This window comes from Equus asinus, chromosome 2 (genome assembly GCF_041296235.1).
Source record: "Equus asinus isolate D_3611 breed Donkey chromosome 2, EquAss-T2T_v2, whole genome shotgun sequence".
Lineage (NCBI taxonomy): Eukaryota > Metazoa > Chordata > Mammalia > Perissodactyla > Equidae > Equus > Equus asinus.
This window is the reverse complement of record NC_091791.1, coordinates 145,686,570-145,696,687: the sequence shown is the minus strand read 5'-3', so window position 1 is coordinate 145,696,687 and position 10,118 is coordinate 145,686,570. Positions and strand designations below refer to the sequence as shown.

Here is a 10,118-nt window from a genome sequence, read left to right as displayed (position 1 = left end):
ACAGTAATTTCGTATGGTTCGATCTAATACCATCAGCACTCGGTCAGGGCTGTCCACAAAATTGAACTGAACCGACAAATGTGAAGAAACGGCTCCTGTCATACAGCCCATTCCCGACCCGATGGGAGCCAGTCCTGCCAACGGACTAGAGATTATTCTTACAGTAAAGCGAAGCCATCTCTTATCAATCAGCCATACCCACCAACCGAAAGAGAAAATCAGTGAAACGTGTAATGGGGTTGAGGAAACTTTTAGAGATAAGTTCAAATAATTTAAAATCTTTAGAGTTCTGAAACAAAGGAATGAAGAAATTCCCCGTGAGTCTTTAATGTTGGCTGGCCTTCGAAGATGGCTGTTGGGCGTACATTCACGTACAGGAAGCCTTGATGTCTGTCTGTCCCCTTGGGTGAGTCTCAGGCTTAGGTGCTGGCGTTGTCAGGTGACTCCAGCTCCTATGAGTCCGAGTGGATGTGGTGCCAGCAACTGTGGCCATGGGGACGGTGCCATCATGCTTAGCCCAGTGACACCTTGCTCTTTTAGGTACCAAAAAATCGGGGTGGCTGACGACAAGTCAGTCTGAAATCACCAAACATCTTTTGTCCTTCACACATTTCGCTCTCCCGCCTGTCCGCAGGGTTGAGGGCCTGGCGGTCCCAGCCCGACTCGCCCACCCCTGTCCCCTCTGCAGACGGAGGAGAGCCTCGGGGCCAGCAGCCCCCATGAGGGGGGCCGACCTCACAATCCCACTGTGCTCGTACCTCGCAGTGTCCTGGATGCGTCTAACTTGCTTTTCAGGAGCTGGTGCTAATTATGGATGTGTTTACTACACGACTATAAAATTACACTTTAAAAGTATAAAAGGGAGGGAAATACACTTTAAATCTGGGTTTTCTGCGTGGCGAGATGATGGGCCATCTCTTTTTCTTTGACCATTTCTATTTAACAATAAAACATATTTAAAAACATGTCTAATTAGTATTCAACTCTCAGAGGTAAAGTATAAACATTAAATCATGAAGGATTTACATGGTCAAGCCCAGACCCCACTGAGTCGAGGAAACTGACTTCAGAGCAGTAGAGTAACTTGCCCAAGGTTAGACCATTGGTCTGCTCGCTCAGTAGACATTGACTAGAGTGCCCTCTTAGGTTCCTGCTACTGCGCCAGCCACAAAGCTAGCAGTCACCTCTAGTATTTGGTTTCCCACTGTTCTTCTCCTGATAACTCGGGGGTATTTTGGGTGTCTTTCTCTGTAAGGTCACTGATGTACCTTCTCAGCATTGTGACTGCTGTGCATCTAAGATCCTGACCCTTGTCTCAAAAATGCTTGTTTTTTCACTTGAGAAGAAAAAGTTTTGGACAGAGGTCTTAAGTTTGTTAAACCTCAGCTTCCCCGTCTGTAAAATGGGAATAATAGCACCTGCCCCTCAAGTTGTTCTGAGGCTTAGAATTGGTAAGGCCTGTGCAGCACGTGGCAGAGCGCCCCGCATCCAGGCAGCCCTCCCATGCTGCCCTGCTCTGACAAAGTCGCAGGGCGATGTGGTCACGGGAAAGTTAGCACCATGCCAACGGAGATGACAGCACAGAAGGACCCCAAACCCAGCTAGGCAGGTCAGGGAGGACATCCTGGAGGAGGTCATACCTGAGCTGGACCTCAGCTCACCTGGGCGGGGCCAGGGGGACAGGGTAGGGCAGAGCAGCAGGAATGCATGAACCCCGAAGACCCAGAGCAAAGTTATCAAAATAAACTTCTCGTTTGGGAGAAATGGATGTTCTAAACCACAGACTTGCTTCTGAACATATTTTATTCACAATTAGGATGATGCCAAAGCAACTCAGTTCATTTCAGTCAAAACAAGGCATTTCATTGTTTTAAAACAAACTGTTGAGAACAAGATATCCAGTGAGGGCACATTTTCTGCCTCAGTCGTCCTCTTCCTCTTCCCCCTCCACTTTCCTCTTTCTGGAGGGCTCGCCACCTGAAAAGATTAATAGAGAAGGTGTAAAATTTATATGGAAAATTTCTGGAACTTTCGCTCAAGGCGCTCTGAGCTGACGGGGAGCCAGCCCTGCCTGCTAGAACTCGACCCCCAGCGGTGACCCGTGTCCGCAGACACTGTCGCTAGAAGCCAGGCAGCGAGCGACCGGGCCCAAGGGATGAGGCCTTCTCACTCTGCTGACTGACGTTCCCAGCATCTGAATTGAGACACGTTCCTCTGCTTGCTCAGTACTTGACTTTCTCTACCTAAAATTCCATATTTTAGAGCCCGTCCATTTTCAAAAAGGACTGCTTGTGTTCTGTGTGCTTTTTCAGGATGCTTTTAAAGTTTTAAATATAGTTTTTTATATGAAAAATTAATGCCTCTCTTACACAGGTGACCAATGCGTAATTGAACATTTCTGCTACTGCGACGTTCGCCGCCGTCTCTGAAACCCAGGGTGAAGCGCTGAGTGACTTAACACGACGCATGGGCAATAATGGTGATTCATGTCTAATGAGACTTAAAATTTCTTTGCCCTTGTGGTCTTATAAGTAGAAAAGGAAATAATTAAAGGAAAACTATCTTAATGACATAGAAATAAAATAACCCTCAACTACCATTGGATCCAGACAATAAAGACTCCCAGCACCACGATGCACCAGACAGACCCCTCGCTCTGCCACACTGAACTGTTTGTCCTTCTCCAGTGGGGCCTTGGTGTGTCAGGGCCCTGTGCCTTCTCTCACAGGCCTTTCCATCCACCTGGCATGCCCACCCTGGCCAGTGTACCCTGCGTGCTAACACTTTCTTCAACACCCAGTGTGGTCACCTTCTCCGAACAGCCTTCCAACACCCACACGAGCACGGGTGTCAGACCCTCCTCAGGGACCATCCTAGTCCTGTCACTGCAGTTATCTCACTGAGTTTCAGCGAAATGTGTAGACATCTGTTGTGTCCCTGAGCTGTGAGCTCCTCTGCATTCCAGGAGTTGGCTCCCGGGTACAGGGCAAATCCCTTAGAATGGAATAAATTTGGTTTTACCTCATCACTGGTGAGTTTCTTTGCTCTCAGTAATCTTTGAGCCTTATCTTTTTTGGTCCTTCAAGATTGTCTGAAAGCAAAGGAACCTGAGACATGAGATTGACCTTCAAAGATGAAGACCTGTTTATTCCTGAATTTTTCTTCTGCTGAATATTGTTACTTTCCACCATACATTTTTCCTTGAGGAACCAATAATGTTTTTATCATTATTATTTTTTGGTGAGGAAGATTGGTCCTCAGCTAACATCTATGCCACTCTTCCTCTATTTTGTATGTGGGACACTGCCACAGCATGGCTTGATGAGCAGTGTGTAGGTCTGCTCCCAGGATCTGAACCCAGGAGCCACAAGCCACCAAAGCAGAGCACGCAAACTTAACCACTACACCACCAGGTGGGCCCTAGAGGAGCCAACAATTTTTTTTTTTTAAGTTTTGATGAGAAGGTGTGTATAACTTTTGGACATACTGCAATGACTTAAATTTGATTTTGTTCTCAGATAGACTGTGTGATCACTTTTAAATACCCAAGAAGCTTCATGCACACATTTTTTAAAAACTACAAAGTTTAAATATTGGGTCCTTAATTATGCAAGCAGGTAAACTGCCTATCACATATTTTCCACCAAAAGGACATAAATTACTTAACTGATTTTATTTGCAGGTGCCTTACTTTCCCAACTAAGTTTTTCTGTGGGAAAGTGGCCCAAACAACAACAAAATGAAAATGTACTGTTGTCCCAAGTAAACAACAGCAGGCAGGGAGTCAGAGCCTGTCAGAGCAAGAGCGGGCCCGCGGCCCTGAGGTGACATGGCACCTCCACCCGACTCACCTCGGAGTTCCCCTGGGTCGTGGTTTTTAACGGCTTCGTCGCCTTCCTCCTCCTCCTCCTCGTCACTGCTGGGGTCCTGGTAGGGGACACTCGGCCCCTGCTGGGTCTGCTTCGCCCGCGGATGGACTGTCTCCTGGTGAGCAGAAGCTCTCAGACGTTCTTCTTCTTTCTGTAAAGAAGCAGACAAACTATTTAACTTCACAAGTGAACTAGTTTAGCGCCCACGTGCACCTACTTTTCCCAGCAAGAACACGTAAACACCTGGCCCAGGACACCACCTATTTCCTGTCTTCAGAGCCCACTTCTCTCCACTCCACACCTGGTACCACACGCAGTGACGGTCTTGTTTAGTTCCAAAGTGTGAAGGCAACACACGGGGGAAGCGGCAGAGGCTCCCTCCCACTCACCGCCCATCAGAACAGGCCCAGGCCCGGCCTCCAGAGCTGCAGTGAATGCCATGCGGCCACTCAGAGCCCAGAGAGCAGCGACCAGCCTGAGGAAGGCCAACCATGCCCAGCGGACGCCTGAGGGAGGCCGTTTCTGTTCTCTCCCGGGATAACACCCGACTTGCCCAGGTTCCACCAAACTACCATGGTGCCCAGATGTTCCTGTCTGGGCCCCGTGATCCAGAGAGCACCCCATGGCTCCTGACGACAGCAGGGGTTCCCTGAGACCCAGAGTAGACTCCATTTCTCTCCATCTGCCTGGCATTCCACACATTGGGGTTCACAAGGCAGGCCAGCGTTGAAGGAGTCAGGAATGTCCTTTTCACCTTTGTATATCACGTCCTATCTGGCTAACAAGGTTTTATGATACCTGTCAAAAGTTACATTTTTTAAATGATCAGTTTTCTTCTGAAATCTCATAGATTGGAGAGACAGCAGCTGCATGTCTGGTTTGCTATATCTCACCAGCAGCCATTGACGTTACTGTGGTTAACCACACACTTAGAAAGTGAACTGAGCTCCCTGATAATCACAAGAAATAAAATGGCTGTGGCAATAAGAAATGGTGAGTTAATATTCTGGAAAGCACAGCTCTTTATATCCCAAAAAATCCCAGGCTAAAGCTTAGCCAACATACCTTAATCATTTCCGTGCGATGGCATTCGGGATCAGGACCGGCCATTGGTAAGATTCTAATCTGTGTCCTTGAGCATCTATTAGCAAGTGGCAGGGTCATCTTTCTGTGTGTGGCACTGTCTGTAGAGTGAGGTCTGCCAGGGAATGGACAAAAATCTCTCACTGTTTCCTCAGAACATTTGGAGGCAGTCATCCATCCCAACAGCAAACATCCATGGATAAGGACCACTTCCCCTTGAGCAGAGCAGGGAGGTACAGCCACGGGTCCTGGCACTTCTGCACCTTCCTCCTTCTCTGGTGCCCCGAGAGGTTCCTCCCTCTGCCCCACGTCCCGGGGAAAGCTGAGGCAGTGAGGTGGGAGTGCAACGGAAGGCGGAGGCAGGTGGCAGGGGCAAGGTCTTTTGCAAGGAAAACCTCTGACTGCAATCAGAGAGAGAAGAGAAGGGCTATGAACTCTCATTTCCGTGAGGGTAGCGCAGAGGCCGGAAGGCACAAGTTAAGAGCTAAAGATGAGTCTGAATAAAATTGGAAGGTCAAAGCAAGGAGGCAGGTCACAGTAGCAGGGGTACCTCATGACAGCCCAGGGGGACAATAACAGAACAGGAGGCCCCAGGGCAAAAAGCACTGGTTCCTGACTCAAGGAAGGCGGATTTTAAGTACATCAGAGAGAGGAAAGGATGATCCTCAGGAGAGCCCAGGCCAGAGAGATGGGACGTAAGGGGGTAAGTTATGCTGGGTAGTCAAATGTCATCTCAGTGTGCAGCACGGCACACAGTGCAGAAAAGCATGGTTGGAACCGATGATCTTGCAGGATGCGATTCTAGAAGAACCATTAAGAGGGTGGATTTGAGCAGCTTTCACTGTGCCAGTCTCTGCACTACAGGACGTTTTCTGTATTATTTGCCTTAATTGAGGCAACATCCCTGTGAGGTAAACGTTATTATCTCCATCTTATAGATAAGGAAACGAAAAGCGAGTGAGACTGACACTCTTGCTGAGGCTTACACAAACAGAAGGAGACAGCCTCGGAGCTGTTCGCCACAGTCTCTAAGACAGACCAAGACATTTACTGAGCATAACTCACACACCATAAAATTCACTCCTTTTAACATACAAGGAAATGATTTTTTTTAATTTACAAAGTTGTGCAACCACGACCACAATCTGATTTTAGAACATTTCCTTGACCCCGAAAAGAAACCTTGTGCACAGTGGTGCAGCGTCTCAAGGGCTCCACTCCTCCAGGAAGGCCGCATGGAGGACGGCAGCGCTGGGTCCCTCAGACGGAGGCCCTGCGGAGAAGGGGAGCGGGCAGCGCGCAGACAAGGGGCCGCAGCACAGATGCGGATGCGCGCAGCACTGGGCTCAGGCCACAGCTGTCACATCAGCTAGCTCTTCCCTCTCCTCCACTGCGTGCACACACCGCAGCCTTCTCAGGGCCGGCAGCTTCCCAGGGAGATTTCTTTACAGGGAAGGGACACGCCGACCAGCAGAGTGGCACAGACGATTCTTCTGGGCCTCCTACCAGGTGCGCTGATCAATGTACATCAAGACACCTGCTTCTGGTTCATGGTGCGGTCTCAGGTGGGTTCTGATAGCGTGACTGGCTCCCTGAGGAACAGCAGCGTGTAGTAAAGGGGAAAAGATAGTATGGGAACCAGACCGTGGTCCCTAGTGAGCCGCACCTCCACACTACGTCCACCAGGGCTGAGTGGGGCATTTGGCACAACCTCTCTGCCTTGTTGCTCTTTACCGGCAAGGCACAACCAGTCAATATGAATGCTTACCTAAAGGTGAGTTTGGATTTAAACACGGCTTGTCCCTGTAGACCAGTGTCCTCTCTGACAAACAGGTGGCTGTGATTGTCCTGCAGTGGCGCTTTGTAGACATCAAACACTTCACTGCCCAGATGGAGGGACAGGCTGGAAATGAGAAACGGTTCAGTTACGGGGCTGGATATTTAATGAATCCTACAGCTTCTGTTCCACCCTGTTAGCTTTACTTAAGACGCTGTGGAATGCAGGACACTGTCCCTGTGCTGAACTCACAAGACAAAGAAAAGACACTGTCAATAACCAGCCTCTCGCCCCTCAAAGTAAAAGGTGGTAAAATCCATCCTCCTGTCAACTTCAAACAGAATTTTGTCATTTTCCCAATCTCTACCACTTTATTAGTAAAACAGAAACTGTTTTCAAAAACATCAATTTATAATATCAAATAGCTCAACTTTGGGATCTAACACCATGCTTTCACCCCAATAAGGTAGACCCCATGAACCTGATCACGCCTGGGGTCCATTTTGAAAGCCTCCCACCAGCGCAGCAGTGTGACCTCAACCCTGTCTATTTCTCTCAAGTTTCCCAGGTAATGCGAGAGGCCTGGATTTTGTCAATTCTTTACCGAAAGATGACCCCAAAGTAAGATCCTACGGAGAGAACTTCACTCCTCCCCAGCCTCGCTCTGGGTAGTTTGACCCTCTGCAGGCATTTTGGGCTCACCTTCCATCTGACCACTTCACCATCCGAGTGTTGCTTTCTTTAATTTTATTGCCTTCTTCATCCTGGCGCATCCTCCAGCGTATAGTGTTTTCTACCTGGTTCAAAACACAAAGGCATTAGAAAAGCAGTATAACCAACCGCATGTTCTTTTTTCCCTCAAGTGACTTATAATCATGTACCAAGAATTCACAGGTCGTGATAGAATAAGCTTATAAAAAAAATAGCTGAGTAGGCAACACTGAAACCCTCCTACTACAAATACCCAGAGATATTGGCTGACCTAACCAGACATTTTGTTTAAATCTTTTCTGAGCTCCAGTTCATGGCAGTGGAAACAGAAGCTAAATACGGTGCAGGATGGAAGGGTTATCAGACACAGTAGGAGCGCCATAGGAGAGAGGATCGGGCTCTGGGTCCACACGAGGTGGGCATTTAAGATGGAGACCTCAGCCTATCGCAGGGCCCCTTGAGGGGGTGTGAACCCAGTGACAGAAGGACTGAAAAGTGCCCATTGGCCTAGTAAGACAGGGAGGCTCTGGGCATGAAATTAAAAAAAAAAAGAAGAAACAATTAAGTAATTAATAGCAAATTAAAACCTGAGACTTGTGTTTTGCCCTGTTTTTTAGTTCAAATTTACCCTACCCACATGATAGGGAACTCCAAATCACAAAAGGAGGATAAACAGGGATCTTGCCCACTGCCACCACTGGGGGCCCGGGCAGAGGCTCATATGAAGAAGGCACATCCCTGAGAAGGCAATGGTAGTGCTCTGCCATCCCAGGCCTGCTCGGGAGGGACCGTGGAACTACAAGGCCTCTATTCATGCATACTCTGAACTTCCACGAAGAGCCTGAGATAGTTCTGCTGTGGGAAGGTGCTTGGACCTATCCACTATCAAACGTGGAGGCTGCTCCATATACTCAGCCACACGCTCATTTATCCTGAAGGAAGGAGCTAACAATTTTCAAGAATTTTTATCTTTACTTCTGTTGAAAAACTACAACTGCAAAACGAAGTATTCTGAAAAGACATTTAATGCCTTGTTCTAAACAGTCATTTGTCGATTGAATAGTCAACATAAAAGAGCATTTCATAAGCTCATCTCAAGTTGTTATCCTTGTGTTTCACTTGATAAAAAGAAAAACTTAAAAGAAAAAAAAGAATAAAGTGTGGAATGGTACCTTTAATTTTAACCTGGTTCTATCTTCCTCATCAAGCACTTTCTCATCTGCAAATTCATCTTCATAATACTGAGGATCAAAAGGTCTAAAGATTGTTTTTTAATGTCGTATCAGCCATACTTAGTAATGACTATGATTAATACTATAAAATAATCTTTACAACATGCACCAAGATGCTAAAAAAATCACAGTGGACAAATAACTTCATGTAAAACTTCAAGGCAGTGTGCAAATTACTGTACTTTCTTGAAATTTGATTTTAAAACATATCACCTGAAGTGAAATCCAAATGTGACTACTAATCAAAATCTTCTGTGTCTGATGAAATACATCTTCTAAAATACAGGTGACACATGATCTATCTTTCCACATTTTTTAAGAAAAGTGTCATGTTTAATTGCACAAGAGCTTGTACTCCTGCACCTTTGTGAATAATATCCACCAACATTGTTCTGTTGTCCAAAATCATTGTCTTTTCTAGATTGACAATGGAACATTTGTGATTTCTCTAGCAAACTTTCTCACTCTCATTTTCCAATTTTTTAGCTTTACACTAGTGAAAAATATCTTCATCAGCTGTGATGTCTGTTTATTTATGAGAAGGTGCCAAATGCTAGAAGAATTATTAGCATTAACTCTCTCACACCAGTAATCCATCATTTTTCCACCACAGCACATCCTAAATTTATTTTTTCAGAGTTACATGAGAAGTTTCCCATCTTCGTGGTCAGAAAAAAATTTACATTCCACATATTTTTATTAAATATCTTGGGAAAGAAAACTTTCCTCAGGCCTCTTACTTGGGTTCTATGCTGAGAAATTTGGGTAGTTTAACAAAGTATAATTCATTTCCTAAATCAGAGTTGATATTGGGAATCTCTACTTCTATTCTGGTTTCTGACACTGGCTCTTCCTCCTGCCGGTCCTGAGGCGTCCCACGTTCATCCTAAGAGAGGAATCAGATGGTGAGAACTCGAAGTGACATTAGAAACGCCCTAGCTCTCCTCCTGCACTCGGCAGACGCAGGTTTGACAGGAAGTGAATTTAGACCCCACTTTAGGGATAAAGCAGTCAGCAACCCTTTTAGCCTCTCCCTAAAATTTCATCCTCTCCCCCCGAAAAACACCACCATGCGAAACAAGATCTGTTAGCCTGCATTGCCAGAAAAAATATCTATTTTGTTGACATATCTAGTTTGCATAAGATATTTAGCAACAGAAGTGTGAAATTATGCAACCCCTCAATACTAAGTAACTATTAAAATCAGAGAAGAATGTTAGAACACACGTCTTGGCACAGGTTGAATAAGAAAAACATTTTTTTTTTTGAGAAAGATTAGCCCTCAGCTAACATCTGTTGCCAATCCTCCTCTTTTTGCTGAGGAAGACTGGCCCTGACCTAACATCCGTGCCCATCTTCCTCTACTTTATACGGGGGACGCCTACCACAGCATGGCTTTTGCTAAGCAGTGCCATGTCTGCACCCGGGATCCGAACTGGCGATCTC

General features: G+C 46.4%; 1 protein-coding gene across 1 annotated transcript; it reads right to left on the bottom strand.

The window, feature by feature from the left end:
* Positions 1-1,784: 1,784 nt before the first annotated feature.
* LOC106837156 (another transcription unit protein-like) lies at positions 1,785-5,396 on the bottom strand. The gene is made up of 3 exons (XM_014850546.3): positions 4,935-5,396; positions 3,852-4,020; positions 1,785-1,977 (listed from the first exon to the last, which is right to left on the bottom strand). Exons 1-3 carry the CDS (start codon positions 5,391-5,393, stop codon positions 1,922-1,924), a joined length of 684 nt encoding a protein of 227 aa, XP_014706032.3. The 5' UTR covers positions 5,394-5,396; the 3' UTR covers positions 1,785-1,921.
* Positions 5,397-10,118: the final 4,722 nt, after the last annotated feature.

Excerpts from the sequence above, each read along its gene's own strand:
- LOC106837156 (XM_014850546.3), bottom strand. The coding sequence starts at position 5,393 with ATGAGAGTTCATAGCCCTTCTCTTCTCTCTCTGATTGCAGTCAGAGGT. Across the intron at positions 4,021-4,934 it reads ATCGCACGGAAATGATTAAG|AAAGAAGAAGAACGTCTGAG; the intron begins GTATGTTGGCTA and ends GCTTCTTTACAG. Across the intron at positions 1,978-3,851 it reads CGACCCAGGGGAACTCCGAG|GTGGCGAGCCCTCCAGAAAG; the intron begins GTGAGTCGGGTG and ends TAATCTTTTCAG.